General features: G+C 43.1%; 2 protein-coding genes across 8 annotated transcripts in view; one reads left to right on the top strand and one right to left on the bottom strand.

Annotated features, from left to right (window-relative positions):
• The first annotated feature begins 1428 nt into the window (after positions 1–1428).
• Positions 1429–12323, top strand: mfsd12a (major facilitator superfamily domain containing 12a). Of its 2 annotated transcripts, XM_042057043.1 has the most exons (11): positions 1429–2132; positions 2237–2447; positions 2805–2919; positions 3220–3411; positions 3894–3986; positions 4186–4278; positions 6304–6474; positions 10188–10282; positions 10560–10690; positions 11109–11144; positions 11775–12323. In XM_042057043.1, exons 1-11 carry the CDS (start codon positions 1865–1867, stop codon positions 11837–11839), a joined length of 1470 nt encoding a protein of 489 aa, XP_041912977.1. In that variant the 5' UTR covers positions 1429–1864; the 3' UTR covers positions 11840–12323. The 2 variants fall into 2 exon arrangements, with proteins under 2 accessions (XP_041912977.1, XP_041912978.1); XM_042057044.1 differs by lacking the exon at positions 11109–11144.
• Positions 12324–16253: 3930 nt separating this feature from the next.
• suco (SUN domain containing ossification factor) overlaps positions 16254–20142 on the bottom strand; it is a 49583-nt gene continuing 45694 nt past the window's right edge. For 5 of the 6 annotated variants that reach the window (XM_042057030.1, XM_042057031.1, XM_042057032.1 and 2 more), the window contains one exon: positions 16254–20139. In XM_042057030.1, coding sequence (XP_041912964.1) covers positions 19567–20139 — 573 coding nt within the window. In that variant the 3' untranslated portion in view covers positions 16254–19566. The remainder of the gene's footprint in view (positions 20140–20142) is intronic. The other variant, XM_042057036.1, reaches the window with a different exon arrangement.

Below are 20142 nucleotides of genomic sequence, written 5' to 3'. Positions count from 1 at the left end.
AAGAATTTTAGGCACATTGCAGCACATGAAATTGCAAACAGCCTCGGTCCTGAGAGAAATGGTGGTGAAAAGGGCAAGATGTCAGGGTGGTCATATTGGGGACAGGGTGGCAGTTTTGAACCATACTGGCCCTCACTTGCTGAAGCATCTAAAGCCTGCTATGAACTTATTGTCTGCAAATGTACAAAAGTCTATATTAAACAATGCAAATGCAGAGCAGCATCACTGCAGTGTACTGCTTTATGTTTATGTGAGGGAGAATGTCAGAGAGTGTAAAGCTGTGTTAATCATTTTTTTGCTTCTTGACCGAGACATAAGTCGTCATTGAATTCAGCATGGACGTTATAATCTTATATGTTATGTTATTAATTAAATTTTGTGTTAATATTCAAAGCTCAACTGATGAAAAGTTGAACTACTGGTTATTTGTTCTGTTTCTTGTTATGCAGGCCTACATTAAAAAGACAAAAAAAAAACCTTTCTATGTAAACTGTTTAAAAACAGTTGACCTTTTTGTATCACCATTCGTGAATTGCTATGGTAGAGATCAGACAAAGATCAACTCTTAATCATTTGTCATTGTTATGTCTAATTTTGATCACATAACATGAATTTATAGATCATTCATTAACCCATGTAGTAATATTTAGTATTACAGGAACACATTTTGAAACATATCTTATATTTTAAAGTTTGAAAAATGGCCGCCATGACCCACAGGGGTCAAATTTTGAGGGCCTACGGTCCTAAATCTGATCACACCCCCTTTGTGAGCCTTCCTACCAAATTTATGGTGAAATATGTTATTGCATTGTATGTTTCTGGCAGCTTTTAATCCATTTTCCCATTACGAAATTCATATTTGGCAGCCATTTTGAAAAATGACCGCCATGACCCCCAGGGGTCAAATTTCGAGCGCCTACGGTCCTAAATCTGATCAGACCCCCTTTGTGAGCCTACCTACCAAATTTGATGCTTTTATCGCAAAGTGATCGGTTTTTGCACTTAAAGGAACCATATGTAAGATTGTGGCCAAAACTGGTACTGCAATCACTTTCAAATTACTGTAGAGGTGTATCCCCTCCCCCTCCCCTCTGATTTGAGGTTGCCAACCCGGATACCGAAACACTACTGACTTTGTGATTAGTTGATAGGTGGAGGGTGGCGCATCAGGCCAAAACACAACATGACATGACAAAACACAACATCAACATCAGTTGAGGGCTGCAACTTCACTTTTTAAATGACAATATCCTGGCCGGATTACTGTTGTCAGTGATATATCAGGGCCATTTTATGATTAATTGAGATACATTTCTTACATATGGTTCCTTTAACTGCCCTACTAAAATGAAATTTCCTCTGATGGAGTCAAGAAACCGCTGCGCAATCCAGTGGGCGTGACTTTACAGTAGACATCACAAAGCGTCACAAGTGGCGGCCATTACAGACACATAACACCACAACAAATGGTGCTAAACCTGGCTAAACTGAGAATTATCACTTCATAGCCTACTAATTGATAATAGGATTAGACTAGCCTACCGGATTACGTGAAAACATCTGGCTTTTCATACCACCGCGGCAGTCAAGAATAATGGATCATTCACACTAAATCAGCATCAATTTAAAACGTGCTTGTCAGCTGACTAGACCGGGAAAGCGTTCCCTTCTGAGAATTGGATAAGCGACACTCATGGCAACGCTTACCCTTTGAATGCAGGGGTATGAAGCAAATATGGGTGTTACGCTTGTTTATAGGCTACAGTCTCGTGCTACGACAATAAACAGTTAGTTTGTAAATATTCAATAGTTTATTAGTTTGCACTCTTGTATTCAGAAAGGGAAAACTCGAGCCACGGTCATGTCTGACAGCCCGTCGTATTTACACTTCTGTCGACGTCTAAGTTATGCGGTGGGACATTTTTTAAACGACTTGTGTGCCTCTATGTGGTTCACCTACCTACTGGTATACTACCACTCAGTACTAGGTTTTGGGAACACATACGCAGGGATCCTTCTTTTAGTCGGTCAGATCGCAGATGGAGTTTGTACGCCGCTCATTGGTTACGAGTCCGATCGTACAGCAGGATGCGGGACGTACGGGAAAAGGAAAACATGGCATTTGGTCGGTGAGTCACCAGCGTTGTTCTTCACCTGAAATGAAAGCGAGATAACATTAGTCTACACAGGAACACACCTGAATATTAACGTGGTGTGTTTTGTCTGCCCCCAGGCACAGTGAGTGTGTTGGTGTCATTTGCTTTCATCTTTAACCAGTGCATTGGCTGCAATGGCGGCACACCACAGTGGGCTGGTGTCATCTACTTTCTCCCCTTCATTGTAATCTTCCAGTTTGGTTGGGCGGCCACTCAAATCTCCCACCTGTCACTTATCCCCGAGCTCGTGACCTGCGAGTATGCCAAGGTGGAACTCACTGCCTTCAGGTGAGTGAGCCTAGCTTTCCCTTCGTGTGTGTGTGTGTGAGAGAGAGAGAGAGAGAGAGAGAGGTCCTGAGCTTATCATGTGACTACCAGACACCAGAGTGGAGGCTGGCCTGCGAGTCTGCCTCTGAAGATGAGACAGGTTTTTATTTATTTTTTTATTTTACCTCTCAGAATTTACTTTACAACCACTTTGGTGAGCGTATGAGCTAATCAAAATCCTGGATAGCCCCTCAATATGTTTTTGTGATTGAGTTAGAGGCATAGCTCTGATGAGTGGTTCAGCAGGAGCCTCGGTTGGATGAGAGGTTTGGTAACAGACGACTGGAGCCAAATGTAATTTTTGAGTTGTTTGTGCAGGTATGCGTTTACAGTGGTGGCAAACATCACTGTCTTCGGTGCGGCCTGGGTTCTCTTCCACCTACAGGAGGAGAGCACGGACAACCTGGGGCCGGCTGACATTCCTGTTTTCAGAGTGAGTTAGCACCGGGCACCTCACTCCAACAGGTGTGTGTGTGTGTGTGTGTGTGTGTGTGTGTGTGCGCGCGCATAAGTGTGTGTGTTCGTGCTTGCATACATGTGCATACCAATGACTCTCAGATGTGTTGGTTAATATAATCTATCATACACATTTTATGTGTACCTAATGAATTGCCTGTTACCTCCCTCTCAGTCCTTCTGTTCCCTCACACAAGCCATCACTCCCTGCTCACACTCCCCAGCTTCCATCTCATCTTCCTAAACACTGTGTGTGTGTGTGTGTGTGTGTGTGCAGAACTTGAGTCTGCTGGTGCTGGGCATTGGGGCGGTCACCTCACTGCTCTTCCACGTGGGCACCCGAGAGAACAGCTATGCCACCGGCGACTCTGAGCCTGGCGAACGGCAGCCCCTCCTCCTCAACACTCCCAAACCTACCACAGCCCGGCTGCAGTGGAAACACTGGCTTCTGCAGCCATCCTTTTACCAGGTAGCACACTAACACACAACAGGTAGCACGCTAACACACAACAGCGCTAACACACAACAGGTAGCACACTACACTACACTTCACTTTGGACAAAGGCGTCTGCCAAATCCATAACCATAACCATAACACTAACAAACAACTGATAAGCGACAAACAGACAACAAGCAAGCACAGTACAACATTCCTGAGAAAAATACAGTGTTTTTAACATGGCTGGAGTGTTATTGATTGATTATTGATATTATTGATGAATCACCACTCTTTTTGTGGTCAGTACAGTATCATTTTTAAGATAGACCAGATGCAGTTGTTGAAATGGTGCTGTCTGTGGTCAGGAAATTGTTAATCTGCTCACATGCAGATAAAATGTATGCAGATAACTAATGTTGGTTAGTGGTCAGGTTTCAGATTGAAACTTGGTTCTCTGTGTGTGTGTGTGCGCGCGCATACGCGTGTGTTTGTGTGTCTTTGACTTCTGTCAGGTGGCTTTCCTCTACATGTCGACCCGGCTCATAGTCAACCTCTCCCAGACTTATGTCTCCATGTATCTCACCAACACCCTCATGTTACCCAAGGTAAGGCGTCCACTCTCCGCAGTTTCGCACCCGTTACTGCTGTCAGTCTTTGTAGTGTCATGGTGACTGCTATCATTTGCAAAAGTCCTCTCGAGAGGGATTATTTATAAGGGCTTGGGGGTGGTTTCACTTCTGGTTGTGGGGCTCGGCCTTGTTTGCTTGTCCCCTATCGCCTCATCTGTGCCTCTTGTTTTTGCAGAACTACATCGCCACCATTCCTCTGGTCATGTATGTCAGTGGTTTCGCCTCCTCCCTCATCATGAAGCCTGTCAGCAAGCTGATTGGCAAAAGTGTAAGACTTTCTCTGTGTGCTGTATGTGTGTGTACAGTATGTTTGTGTGCACATGAGGTTGTGTGTGTGTGTACGTGTAGGTTTGTGTGCATGTGTAGGTTTGTGTGCGCGTTATTGTGTGTGTGCGTATGTTTGTGTGCGTGTGAGAGCCCACATGCATGTCTAGTATTTTGCATACTTTTATAGTGTATGCACTATACGCCATGTGCACTATACGCCATGTGCACTGTACGCCATGTGCACTATACGCCATGTGCACTATACGCCATGTGCACTATACGCCATGTGCACTGTACGCCATGTGCACTGTACGCCATGTGCACTATACGCCATGTGCACGCCATGTGCACTATACGCCATGTGCACTATACGCCATGTGCACTATACGCCATGTGCACTATACGCCATATACACCATGTGCACTATACGCCATGTGCACTATACACCATGTGCACTATACGCCATATGCACTACACCATGTGCACACCATGTGCACTATACACCATTCAGTGCGTTTTGAAGTACTGCACCACTGCAGATGCTAGTAGATGCATTATAAGAGATTCTCCCATACATTAACATCTGTGCTTTTTGCAGAGGATAGTACTCATAGTGCACCACCATAATAATGTAAAATAGCTATGTAGGTTACATTTAAAGGTGCTCTAAGCGATGTTACGCGGTTTCTAAGCTAAAATATTTTTTGTCACATACAGCAACATCACACATACAGCAAATATCCGCTAGCTGCCTGTGCCATGAATACACTGTAAAAACGCGGTATCTGATAAGATGAGATAATATACTTTAATGTCCACCAGGGGGGAAATTTGTCTTGGGCTGCAGTCACTGCGTCACACACTTACAACATACCACATAAAATATACACAGAGTATAGACAATACAAACATGCCTCACTGCATCATCCACAACAGACACAATCACAAAAACACACAAAAAGTGCACAACACAGTGGGGCTAAAAGTGTACAAGTAGGTAACACAGAATGAGTTTTTATACCTCTTTAACCTGCAGTTCGGCATTCTAAATCGTCTACCTGAGGGTAGCAACTCTAGTTCCTGATTGTGAAAATGGGTTGGGTCATACATAATCTTATGTACCTCCCTGAGCACATCTGTGGACAGCCCAGGCTCCAAAAATGGCAACAAAAACAACTTGGTCCAACCTGAGCCATAAAAACATAACAAACTGTTCCAGCAACTGTACCAACATCGCTCAGAGCACAGTGTATGTTGTAACACATGTCCTGGATGGCCACTTGGTGGTCAAGCAAGTTTAATAGTATACATGTGCCATGTAAATTATACACGTATGGCCTGTTTCCTGGACATGGCTTAGGCCTGATGAGGGTGAGGCTTAATCCATGTATCGAAATGTCACATATTACCAACCGCCCTGTATGTCCAACCTCTTACGTGTATGTGTCACTTAATATTCATTTCTATATAAACCAAGACGGCGGATTCCTAAAGAAACACAAGCACCCACACCATAAGTGTATCTAAATTAGCTATGTACCAAAAATTACATTTTACCGTGACTTGAAGAGCTGTAAACAGTCTTGTAAGGCTGCGTGTACAAATCCGCTTGGAGCTCCAGTGGAATTTTGAATTGGAATGAGAATTCTCGGGCTAACCGTTGATGTGCCGTGTGAAAGGTTGGGAATAGGCACCCACCAGCCCAGCACTAAACTCCGAGCGTGGTAAACAAAATCGGATATTTCAGGCAGTAAAAGCCCCGGTAGGAACCAAACTAGATTTTGTTCAAATCTACACACCTATGGCTACTAAAAAAGAAAAAATGTTAGGTTCATTTATCAAATGTTATTTTGAAGTATTAAAAAACATAGTTGTTTTAGAATTTTTGAACGAAATGGTTGGTAATTAGTACGTTTACAATGGGGGGGGGGGGGGGGGGACTGGCTGTTGTGTATGCTAAGTGTTCTGGAACTGTGGTGCGCGCCAGATTCTAAGACCGGTGTGCTCCCTCTGTCCACCCTGGCAGTTGACCTACTTCACTGGCCTGCTGCTGATCATGGCGTTTGCCTACTGGGCGCTGCTGGACATCCACATGGGTTCGGCCGTGTATGGTGCGGCCATCCTGCTGGGTACAGGCTCCGCCACCATCCTCGTCATGTCGCTCTCACTGACCGCTGACCTCATCGGGGACCAGACAGTAAGTCTCAGAGGGTGAAAGGGTTAGTGTTGTTGTTGTTGTTGTTGTTGTGTTTGTTGTTTGTTTGGATTTGAACTTCAGAGATACTACATGATTAAAAACCTTGCCGTTGCTTAGCATGTCTGCTGTGACTGGCTGATAGTGTCTCAGCAAACACATACACTTTAGGGAACCTATAGGGAACATTCTGGGAAGGTTCCCTAAAGGTATTACCTTCAATTCCCTAAAGGTATTACTTGAGTTCCCTAAAGGTATGTGTTTGCTGGGGTTAATGCTACTGGGTAACTACTTCTTTACTCGGTGACAAGGAACTCTGTATGCTGCACTTAATAACAGGGGTGCTTGATTTGGCCTTCAAAGTTTGCTGAGTGGCTACTCCACCTGGGCTGTGTTTACATTTGGCTTGGTATTAAGAGCCCTTTTGTGGCACAGAGATGTTTTCTTCTCAACATCTCTATTTCCTTGAGGAAGTGGACAGCCTTCACTGCGTCTTTAAAAGTGATACTGGTGTGTACAGTATTAGTCCTCCTGAATGTCAGCAGCCTAACTTCAGGTAACAATGATGAAGCTGTGCCAAATGTGTGTAATCACTGACTTATCACTGAAATATTACAATAAATATGAAAAAACAATTACAAAAATACAAATTTTATATATATATATATATATATATATATATATATATATACACACACACACAGCGGGGAAAATAAGTATTGGACACATCAACATTTTTTTCAGTAAGTATACTTCCAATGAGGCTATTTGCATGAAATTTTCACCAGACATTAGAATTAACTCAGATAATCCACTCATATAAAACAATCCAAACATTAATGTCCATAGGTAGAGTTATGTGTAATAAAGTGGAATGACACAGGAAAAAAAGTATTGAACACGCCTGCTGAAATTTCTTAAATACTTTGTGGAAAAGCCTTTATTCATGATGACCGCTTCAAGGCATTTTCTGTATGATGAAACTAATCAGTCACAGTATTCTGGTGTGAGTTTGGCCCATTCTTTTAAACAGATAGTCCTTTAATATTGAATATTTCAGGGGTCCCTCTTGTGAATCCTGATCTTTAGTTAACTTCCAAAACTGTTCAATTGAATTGAAGTCAGGGCCTTGATTTCCTTTCTCTGAAACCAATTGAGAGCTTCCTTTGCTGAATGGTTTGGATCATTGTCCTGCTGGAAGGTCTAGCCATGTCTCATCCTCATCATCCTGGTGGAAGTAAAGATTCTCCCAGAACAAAATGACTCCATTCATCATTCCTTCAACTGTATGAAGTCTGCTAGTGCCATGAGATGCAAAACAGCCCACACCATGATTCCACCACCTCCAAACCTCACTGTTGGTATGGTATTTTTAGGGTGATGCACAGTGCCATTTCTCCTCCAAATATGGTGTGTAGTATGACATCTGAAAAGTTCAATTTTGCTCTTGCCTGACCAGAATACATTCTCTCAGTATTTCATAGGATTGTTCAAATGTTGTGTAGCAAACTTTCAACAAGCTTTGACATGTTTTTCTTCAGCAATAGAGTCATGCGGGATGAGCGTGCATAGAGGCCATGGCGGTGGAGTGCATTACCTATGATTTTCTCTGTAACAATTGTACCTGCTGCCTTCAAATCTTTCTGGAGCTTTCTCAGAGTGGTCCTTGGCTCTTCTGACTATCCTTCTGACTTCCTGGTCAGAAATCTTGCAAGGAGATCCTGTGCATGGCCAGTTGATGATGCAGTGATGTTTCTTCCACTTGCAGATAATGGCTCCAATATTGCTTGCTGGATGATTCTGAAGTTTTAAAGTGCATCTGTAACCAGTTCCATTGATATGTTTTGCAACAATAAGTTTGCAAAGGTCTTGGGAGAGCTCTTTGCCTTTACCCATCATGAAATGTTTCTTGTGTGACACCTTGGTAATAAAAAACCTTTTTATAGCCCACCAGTATGTACTAACCCATCTTATATCAATTTGCACAGACAGGAGGGACAATTTCTCTAACTACTTATAGATTCCAGTTTGTTCCTTGTCATTCCTCGCCTTTGTGTACTGCTTTTTCTTAGCGTGTTCAATACTTTTTCCCTGTGCCATTCCACTTTTTTACTCATAACACTACTTTTAGACATTAATGTTTGGATTTTTATATATGTGTGGATTACCTAAGTTAATACTAATGTCCGGTGAAAATTTCATGCGAATAGCCTCACTGGATACAAGGATACAAGGATACAAGGAAGTTTATTGTCACATGCATATAGTTACTGGAAGTAAGAAATGCAGTGAAATTATGTCTGGTGTCAGCCTATTTGTGCATTAATGGGGGGGGGGGGTAAAAAGTGCAGTAGAAGAGGGGTTTAGTAGATTAAGTGGCAAGGGCTGCATAAAAAAGGTGGGGGAGGATTGGGATTGGGTGGGGGGCACCAACAAGGAGCACCCAAGAGCAACAGGTGCAAGGAAAAACTCCCTTACCAAGGAAGAAACCTTGGGCAGATCCACGGCTCAAGGGGCTAACCCAACTGCCAGGGGTCTTGGTGTGTGTGTGTTGGGGGGATGACAGGACTACTGTTGGCTTTGCAGTCATGTGTGTAGATGTTGTACAGCAGTGGACTCAAAACACAGCCTTGGGGAGCACCAGTGCTGATGGTTAATGAGTCAGATGTCAGACCCCCCACTCTAACCACTTGTGAACGGTTGGTGAGGAAGTCAAATATCCAGTGACACAGGGTGGTGTTCAGTCCTAAGGCCTTCATCTTTGTGACCAAGGTGAGGGGTACTATCGTGTTGAATGCTGAACTAAAGTCAATGAACAGCATCCTCACATAATTCCCATTCCCCTCCTCCAGGTGAGTTAAGGTGGTGTGCATGAGGTTTGAGATGGCATCCTCTGTAAACCTGTTGGCTCTGTAAGCAAATTGGAGGGGGTCGAAGGAGGCAGGGAGGGATGAGCAGATAATGTTTTTCACAAGCTTCTCAAAACACTTCATCACTGTAGACGTCAGAGCTACTGGGCGGTAGTCATTCAGACATGATGGACTTTTGTTTTTCGGTACTGGAACAATAACAGACTGCTTGAGGCAAGTAGGAACTGTCTCTTGAGCCAATGATGTGTTAAAGATATAAGTGAACACAGGAGCTAACTGAGCAGTGCAGGATTTCAAAACCCTGTTAGAAATTCCATCCGGTCCAGTAGCTTTTCTACAATTTACCAATTTTCAGTAAGTATACTGGAAGTATACTTACTGAAAAAAATGCTGACGTGTTCAATACTTATTTTCCCCGCTGTGTGATATTTATATTTATATATATATATATATATATATATATATATATATATATATAAACATTGTCTTTTAACCACAACAGGGACATGTCAAACATGACTTTGACAACTGTTTGTTCTCACTGAGTTGCCACATCTAACACGATTGAGAAATTTTTCTTCCTGTTATTCACAAACACAAATATTATTTTTTTTGTCAGTCATGAGTAATCAGAGATACCTTGTTTTTTGTCAGGTCATAAATAAACTGAAATGAAATCATTGAAATCATCATTGAAAAAGTGTTTGATGATTGATTTGGGGAGAATTAGACCAAATATTGAAGCATTCTGAATTGGCATTCCCTTGATTATTCATCTTTCTCACGAGTGGTTTACTGCCTGATGTTCTGATGTTTTAATCCTCTGTGTTTTGTGTACAATTACAGCAAAGTGGAGCATTTGTGTACGGTGCTATGAGCTTCACTGACAAGGTGGCCAATGGTTTGGTTGTCATGCTGATCCAGAGCCTCCATCCATGCCAGTAAGTGTGTGTGTGTGTGTGTGTGTGTGTGTGAGTGTGTGTGTGTGAGAGAGAGAGAGAGAGTGAGTGCATGCACAACTGCATGTGCTGTCAGTTTTTTTTTTTCCAACTGTGTGCAGTATTTTCTTAAATGAAATAAAGAAAAAACGTATTTGCTTTCTTAACATGTTGCCGTGCCATGCTTTCTTATTTCTGTCATCAAATAGACCACGTCTAGTTGTAAACGTCGCTGTATGTGTGTTTTGTTACACGTGTGCATGTGTTTTGATTGGCTCAGCACACAGGTGTGTTGCCCAGCTTGTGTGTGGTACTACCACTATGTGATGGTCGGCGTGACAGGAGGGGTGGCTGTCGCTGCTACGCTGGGCCTCTGCTCTCTCCTCATCTGGCCCGTGAGCCTTCGACACAGTGAGTCCACCCCGCGCCTCTGGTGTGAATTCAGTGCTAACGCTGATGCCGTGATATGACGCTAACTGATAAAGTTGTGGAAGAACAAGATTTATGAAAGCGTGTGATAAAGAAGCAGGGAGATGTTTCTCACTGGTGACAGGGTTGCTGGTGCTTCATATGGTTTACTCATAGCACTGCACCTAGGCTGTCCCTCTGAATAGGATTGACTTAAAGGAGAAGTCTGGCAATTTTTCGCATAGATCTCTGTTTCTCGAGGTCACCGAGTGCTGTCCGTATGAAAATCGGTGCTACCTAGCTCGAGTTGCTAATCTACAGTGCTACACTGTACCGACAGTACTCGGTGACCTTAAGAAACTGTGGGGGGGATGTGTGTAGTGGGCCCTATATCCAAACACAATGTTGTTGTGCATTACAGCTGAAAAAGAACAACTTGTCAACAATGAGCCAAACGGTGAGAATGTAGCCTCCCTCAGGAAGGCTCTGCCAATCAGAAATGAGTGATGCAGTTAACAGGCCAATGAGAGATCACTTTCACTGATGTCACAATGAAGATCAATGAAAGAGCACTCTGACTGATTTCACTGATATATGATCATGTTGCGATCATTTTGATTGACCAGAATCAGGAAGGTTCCTGAGCACATCTGTGGTTCTGTTGAATGCATTTAAGGAGTTCCCATTATTTAGTAATAAAAAATGACAGTTGTCAGTAGTTTAGCTACCACTTGGCCCAGAACCTCTTTCTGCCTTGTATTCATGGGTTTCATCAGGTCCCTTTCCACAGGTGTATTAATCAAGCACCATGCAGTCTGCGTTCATAATCTATCTATCTATTCATAATCTTGATTTTATACACCTGTGGAAAGGGACCTGATAAAACCCATGAATAGATAGTTTTCACAGAAAACGTAAAATATTCACAAATGATGTGAACTCCTATAATATGAATATTAAATATGTTGAACCTCCAGGTCTTCACAAGACAGATGATATATATAAGGATCTGTTATGTTCGTAATGTATGTTGAGCTGCTATATGCGTTCATGCAGTAAGATGCTAAGTTATTTTTTGACCTTGCAGGATTGCCGGTCATTAACGGGCTGATGGAACCTGAGGAAACTTCTGATCATGCCTCAGTGAACTAACACGGAACAACTGGAACCACTAAGGGAACCGGGGACCCTTTTGGGAACCATAAGCCAGTTTTTGTGTTCAGACATGCAGTGCCTCTTTTAAGAATGTCCTATATTTAATGTAGTATAGATAGACATGTTTTTTTATTTTAGAATTGTTTATATATATATATATATATATAATCAGTATTCATCGGACCAGAGGTAATCAGAAAAAAAAACCTGAAGTGTCAAGCTTTAAAAAGGGAAATCTGACCTATGATCACGAGATTGTAACAGTGAGATGTTTAATCTCACAGAGCACACTCTATCTCAAATGGAAATGATTCTCAGGCCAGACATCGCACTGAGATTATTTTTGAGAAAAAAATAACTAAAAACTAAAGGGAATCACACAACAGGACAAAGTTTATGCTAAACGTATAAACAACTGTACTCTGAAATAATTGACAATCTGCACTACACTAAAGATTTGTAAAATAAAACATTCCTATGATTTTGGTGTGCACTTTTAACATGGAACGAGAAGTATATGGTGTCTGGCTCAAAGTGGAAACCAGGTTCACTTACTCATGCTTTCTACGGCTCATGAAGATCCATTTGGTGATTTTGGACAAAAAAAAAGTGTCTTAAAGCTGACACCGACCGGTAAATGAGTCTAGTCTGGTAAATGGGTCAGTATTGACCAGAACTGTTCAAGGCTGGTGATTGACAAAATGGACAGAAACATCAGCATGAATGTATTTAGTTGCAAACATCAGCATGAGTGTAGTTTAGTTCAAAACATCAACATGAGTGTAGTTTAGTTCCTAACAGGAAATGTAACAACAGAAGCAGGATGTGAAAGATTTCTGGGGAAGGATGTGAAATTGAGACATTAACTTTCTGGTAATGTCTCTGGTATTTAACAATCTGGTGTTTGGATGAAACTTGTGGTTAGCAAAAAATAGTCATTAAAGTATTGATGGTAGACAATGCTTGAAATTGTACCGAAACTATGCTATAAAGTATGATAAATACAGACCACTTAGTACAGCTCCTCATGCAAAAGGTTTCAGTATGAATCTCAGCCAGTCACATGTGGATTGGCCAGACCACAATAGACCTTACTAGAGAGAAGGACCTTATAATCTCATCTCATTGGATACCTGGGCTCTGCTGAAGCTAAGCAGGTGTGGGCTTGAATGGGAGATCTCCTTGGATATCTGAAGTTGCTGCTGCTGCTGCAAGTGGTGTTGGTGGGTGACTCTTCCCTCGGCCAAAAATTAATCCCAATGCAGCAACGAGGACGCTGCTGTAGGAGATGCTGTCTGTTGAAATGTGACTCACTGACAGGTCATTAAACATCCCATGGCACTCATAGTTATCATCATTCACCACCAGGTTCGGACTGGGAACAAAATTCGGCCCTGGCAATTTTCTCCTGGACCGGCCCACTACTGGACCGACGACCCCCCCACCCACACACACAAGCCCACCGATACCAAAATCCCCCCCTGATTCCCCCCCATAAATAACAAACAAACAGTATCATGCTGTAGCAACACTTCATAAACTGAACCCAAACATTTAGATTTGGACCTATAGGTTATTATATAATCAGTATCGTAATTTCTGTCAACTATGACGATCTCCATGCATGTTCAGGTAGCCTATATTTTTCATTTAGTCAAGCAGTGACATGTGGTTTAATCAGTGTTGGGCAAGTTACTTCAAAATCGTAATATATTATCTATTACTTATTACTGTCATTTCAAAGTAATTCATTACATTATAATATTACTGTCTCTGAATTGTAAGGCATTACACTACTATTGTATTACTTTTAAGTTACTTTTACCAAAATATCTGGAAATATGGATTTGGAATTCTAAATGCAGTTTATTATGCTCAATGCAGCTCATTGCACTTCTAATGGAGGGTGATGTGGTACAACATAATGACTGAGCTAGGCTTAAGGCTAACAACAGTAGAATGCAGGTGCAGTGATGGCTCATGATGCAATACAAGGAACAATCATAGCCAGAATTTTGTTTAAAGAAGACAAAAGGTCAAAGTCTGGTCAATTGTGATAGAAATGCTGTAACTTTAGGCTTAGGCCTACTCATTCAAATCAACAGAGAGCCCACTACCTGTATATTGTAACCCAAAACTTAAAGACATGTCAAGATAGGCTACACAGTGCAGCTACTGGCCATTTTTGTGCCCTAACTGGTGAAATACAGTATTAACCTAAGTATGTCATTATATGGCCAACTATAAAGATGCAATCTGCCTGTTCCCAGGGATGGGTAGTATTTCTGAAACATGTAATATGTTTATATTACATGTTTCAGAAATATATTACATGTTTATGTAACATGTAGCCTAATATGATGTCAAGTGCGCTACTAACCTAACAGTAGCGCACTTGACATCATTAGCCTATTTCAGTATAGCTAAGGAAAATTACTTTTCTGATCGTCAAAACCACACCAGAGATGTTTGGCTTTAAATATAGGCTAATAATCAGGCTGCAGTGATCTCGCAAATAATTCCTGAATAGCCTAAAGTGTGTCATCTCCACAGCAAGTATGTAAGGCCTATCCTAATAATTTCTATCTTAGCGACTAGTGAAATTTCACTAGCTATAATTTATTAATTTTACAAAACTGTACAACACAATTAAAGTTTCTTTCAGCTTATCCATGCTTTTTTGAACGTGTAAATCGCATATAATATGTATATCAACCGTAGGCTTACACACTTGATCGCTATCAAATAGCTGAAACCACGCTACGGTTTTTACAGTAACTGACTCACGTTCACGTTGATCTCTATAACTGTTAATTTTTTTATAACTGTTAAAGCCTATATTCGAATCAATCCATAACCCTTTTTTGCTATTTGACTCATCATGTCAGACAGCGATTTAGTAATAAAAAAATATATATAATACATTTAAAAATCTATCTCCTGCCAGCAGGGGGTGCTGCAGCACCCCGCTTCCCGCGCCCTTGTAACCTACCAGTTGATACTTTTTACGTGCATCGACTCGCGATTGATTGTGCATCTAATGTAACACCCGGTGGAGAGACTTCCACTTTCACTGTCGTTGTGAGCTAAAAGGCTACTATATGGGAAATACTTTGAAGTTCCTTTTGAGTCCAAACATGAATAGGTTTTCTTTAACCTGTGCTACACTTTTCCACCAAGTTAGTGCGAAAATTGTAGGTACCCGGAGTTTTTTTTTTTATGTTGACAGAAACCGCACTACAGTAGCCTACATGGTGCAGTAAATGGAAGCTCTTCGTAGCGCGTGCAACTTACGTCTATAAAAACAATATATTTATGGAATAAAATTAGACACCTCTGATTGCTGTTTACGGTTAAACTGCGATGATGTGAACACCAGCCAGCGGAGGGCACGTACATAGCCTAGGCTACCATGCATGGACTCGTAGGCTATATTTCCCCACAAACCAAGCGGCTGCTTGGACAAATCCACTTGAGGGGTGGGGGGGGGGGGCGATCTTAACACACACTGAACCTGTCATGAAGAGGCCAAAATGATTGACCGGTCACCCCCCAATCCAAATAGATGCAACTGCATTTATAGGCTAAGCCTAGGTCTACATGACGGGCCGCAAATAGGCTAAATAACTTTTTTTTTAAAAAAGAAAAAATCCCGGAGGTCACCGGCCCACCGCCCGGTTGTACAGATTACCAGTCCGAGCCTGTTCACCACATTTTATAAGGCATCCAAGGTTACTGGTTAGGGAATCGGACTCGTGACCGAAGGGTGGCTCGATCCCTCACTGGTAGGAAAATGTGGGTGGGGGGCGGAGTGATTGAACAGCACTCTCTCCCACATCCATGAATGAGGTGCAACGCACCCACCCAACCCCCAACTGCTACCTGGGCGCTGCTAAGGGCCGCCCACTGCTCGTGTGCGTACACACTACCCCCGGATGGGTAAAATACAGAGAACAAATTCCCAATAGGAACTTCCTACAGGACTAATAAAGAATAACTTAAAAACCTATCCTGGCAAAATTCTCAACCTCATTCATAATAATAATTCCTTAATAATCCCTGTGTAATTGGCTCATTCATTGATTGGTGAGCTTTCTGACACAGGTAAAATAGGTGCTACACATTGGTGGTGGTTAGTGAAGTTGCCCCTTCACTGTAAAGCGCTCTGGGTGCCTTGATAAAGTGCTATATAAATGCAAGTTGATGTATCTCTCAAATACTGTGAGCTAAGAGTTGTTGAAATAAGAGGAAAGTTGTTGCAGGCAGTTATTGTAAATTCCCATATTGACCATAGATCTAACATTCTGATGATCTCACCAAGGACCTTGAGAAGACTCATTTTTAAATAAAATAAAAAACACTTTCAAAATAGTCAAAATAAAAAACAAATAATCAAGTCTTCAATAACAGGTTAAAGACAACAGAGAATTTTTATTTAGAAATTCACAGTTTCTAATGGCACTACATCTTTGTAGTTACAGTTGCTCCTGTTCCACAATACTGTGCAGCTTGCCCTCAGCAATCTGGGGTGTTTTCCAGGCCCCCTGCTGGCACACTATGAGCTAAGGGCCACCAGGTGGCGCCACACAGGGAGAAAACCTTGGAAAGAAAAGCACTTGACGTACAAGGTATAGTGTAGAAAAACGAAACAAAATAAACAAAAAAAAAGGCAAAAGAGTACGTTAAAAGTGCACACTTGGCCCCACATCCAACTAATGTGGGACACATGTCTATTCGTTCAGGTTAGGGGGGACATTGTGATGTTCCATCGGTCACTCGCATACATACAAACTGAGAAAAAGAAAACAAAAACAACATATGACATGACATTTACACACGCACACACAGACAATCTTTCATGCACACAAACACCAAAAAGCTCAAAGATACTCCGTCTCTACACTCAGGAAAGAATCACAACTCAAATCACAACTGAAAACAAAAACAAAAACAAAAACAAAAAAGAAGTTAAAAGTCCCCTTTGACTGTGTGGAATTGCTCTCATTCGATCACAGAGTGGTACATTCAAATCTCATCCTTGTCTTTCCCTTTTTTCTATATACACCGGAATTATTAATCTACTGCTTTTATACAAGAGGGTGCCATCAGCTTCAAAGAAATGGGGTGGGGTGGGGGGTTCCATAGATTATTTATATGCAACGAGAACTGAAATCACATGATTGTGACCCGTTTCCATCCAGCATGGTCTCCGTATCCTGCAGGGCTCAGTGGTCAAAATGGTTGTATTCACAGTAAGAAGTCAACAGCCTTGTTGTTCAGAAATGTTTTTTTTTTTTAAACAGGGAAATACACTCACACACATGCAGATGAAATGGGGTTGAGAAGATGTTTGGAGTGCACGGGAAGGTTTTAAGAGCTTGCGGCAAACTGATAGGTGGGTTAGTCTGGGTTAGTGTCAGAGTTGTGGAGAACAGCTAGAATGATCGAGAAAAAGAAAAACAAGAGGAGCCCCAGTCTCGATGCGTAGAGCTCATCAGAACGATACCCAGAGAAGAAAAAACAATGAATCTAAACTACCACTTATTAAAGCAGCCCTCCAACTCCTCCCCTCCCCAGTAGGGCTTCATGGGCCAGACCTCTTAAAAATTAATGTCTGAGGCCTGCCTGATATGAGCAGATACATCACTAACAAAATAACCGTTTATGATGATTTCACAGAAACAAGCAGCAGCATTTTGTTTTTTTTAAGCCAAGACCACAGAATCCAACTTTTTCAGTACAATGAATATAAATACGAATAAATAGATGGAACAATGTGTGAGAATGTGACACTGAAGAGGGAACTAAGTGTACCATTGATGGGTCTGTGTGTGTGTGTGTGTGTGTGTGTGTACACTGATTTTGTATATATTGAGAGTACCAAAGAACCAAGTGGATGAGGCGAGTGTGTAAACTTCATCAACGTTGCTGGGCACATGGCACTGTGCTTGGCCAAGACCTTTCTGAGCACAGGCAGGTCAAGACACATTTAAATAAATAAATAGATAAATAAAACAGCTCGCCAAAGGGTCCCCTGCAGGGCATGTATGCAAGTGTGTGTGTGCGCGTGTGTGTGTGTGTGTGTGTGTCCATCCTTGTGTACGTGTTACATGAGTGCTTGGACTTGAAAGTGGTGGTCCGCTAAAAACTCTCTTGAGTCTTTGGTAGACGTATGCGGCGCTCATGAACAAAAACAACACAAGAACGTGAAGAAACACAGCATGTGAGGGCCAGATTTGAGTGTGACACAAGGGCGCCACTTGGTCCTGTGAGGAAAAGGAGTCCCTTACCTCAGTTTGTGTGTGTGTGTGTGTACTGTATGTATTTTGTGAAACATGTTTGTGTTGCATTGTTTTAAGTGTGCATGTCAGAGTGCGGAGATCACGTACAGGCCCAGCCTGGACTTAATTGTATCGGCAATCTATTCTGTTGGACATCTGTAAGCCTCAATGGCGATTCATGAAACACTACTAGAAGCTTGACACAGACAGACACAGACAGACAGAGACAGACAGACAGACAGACAGCCGTGCAGATAATCATCAGGGTCATCATACAGAAGTGCATATAACAGACTGGATGGGTTCTTCATTCAGCTCCACTCGTAAAGCATCTGACAGATCTGGGGCTCAGTGCGGAAGGAAGAAGGTCAACTCTCTGGTCCCAAGAAACAACAACAGACAACGACAGACAGCAGCAAGGCTAGTGTCCCATCATGTCAGTGAGAGAAACAGACAGACAAATGAGACCAAAAATGTTTAGCTTCAAAAAAAGAACCCACACACACATACAGAGAGGAGAAGAGTCATAGTGTTAGTATCATTGGCAAACAGATGGATGAGTGTGGACCTCAGGCTGTATCTGTGGACAGGGGGCAGACTTTGGGGGTGGGGGGGTATCACTCTTACAGTCCTACTGCACAGTTGTTCGTCTTGTTTGGAGCCGTATGCATTTCGGCTGCCTGCATGCTTCTGGTCGTCCGTGTGACAGTGCGGGTAAAACGGAGGGGACAGTGGGGACATTTGCTCTGTCTGGGCTTCCAAAGGCGGAATGCTATCTGCTGATGTACATACTGTTGGAGCTGTGTGCTTATCCCACGAGAGAGAGAGAGAGAGAGAGAGAGAGAGAGAGCGAGAGAGACATTGAGAAAGAAAGGGAAATGTTGAATCAAAAACAGAGAAAGTAAACCATTATTAAATTGCCCCTTGTGTCTTACATGTGTCCTCCACATTGCATATCTCTCCAAGCAACAAAACAGAAGTAAAAAGTAAAAAGGAGTTTCACGCTGTGGTCTGCACGTTCTGTAACGGAGAAAAAAAGGCACATCTCCAGGAGATGGGAGTAGTGGAGTTTAGGGGGTGGGGTGAGGGGAGGGGGGTGGCGTTGCCCCGGTGACCGTTCCCATGGGGTCAGTTCCACTCTGCTTGAGAGCGTCATGGCAGGCCAGGCTTACCAGACACAGCCATTAGAGATACAGTGAGAGTGATAACGAGAGAGAGAGAGAGAGAGAGAGAGAGAGAGAGAGAAAAAGAAAGAGAGAGTATAAATCAAAATCTCAGGTCATGGGTGAGAACGAAAACAACGTCCTCCTCTCCCACACCGTGACTTCACGCGGTACTCGAGGTGACGGTCAACAAGTGTTCAAGACAGGGCTTGACGCTGCCAAAGCTCATTTGAGCACGATGTGCTGCGTGTATATGTGTGTGTGTGTGTGTGTATGTGACTCAAACGTGTCCGGTGACAGTCTGCACCCTGAAGGTGCCCATGCCAACCCCCAGCTCCTGCTTGCCCTTGATGAGGTCCTCCAGTATGGGCAGGGCGCCGCCGGACACTGGGATGGGCACGGGCAGCAGCTCGTCGCCCTCGTCGCCACGGTAACCGTTCCAGCTGTGCCGCTGCTGCTGCTGTTGCTGGTCAGCTTGCTTGGAGCGCCGGCGCTTGAAGGACCTCTTCTCCGCCTTGCTGCGCGTCGGCAGATGCCCGTTGCACAGGTCGCTCGAGTAGGGCGCGGCGGTGACGGACGACGACGACGCGCTCCCGCTGAACGCCGGCTCGTCCGAGACGGTGGACGAGCCCTCCGAGCTCACCTCGGACCAGGCCCTGGACGAGCAGGTGGAGAGCTCGCCGATTTCGGGGCACGGCAGGAAGTGCAGGCTGTGAGGGTAGCTGCCGCCGAGGCCGCCGCCGGTGCCGTTGCACTTGGGCGCACCGTTAGAGATGGGTGCGGGCGCCGCCGTGATAGCCGAGGCTTTCAGGGTCTCCGCCTTCTCGCTGGCCTTCACCTTGCAGCGCTTTTTCTG

The sequence above is a fragment of the Alosa sapidissima genome, chromosome 12, assembly GCF_018492685.1.
Source record: "Alosa sapidissima isolate fAloSap1 chromosome 12, fAloSap1.pri, whole genome shotgun sequence".
In the NCBI taxonomy this organism is placed as follows: domain Eukaryota; kingdom Metazoa; phylum Chordata; class Actinopteri; order Clupeiformes; family Clupeidae; genus Alosa; species Alosa sapidissima.
Note: the sequence above shows the minus strand (reverse complement) of the source record. Positions and strands in the feature narration are given on the sequence as shown.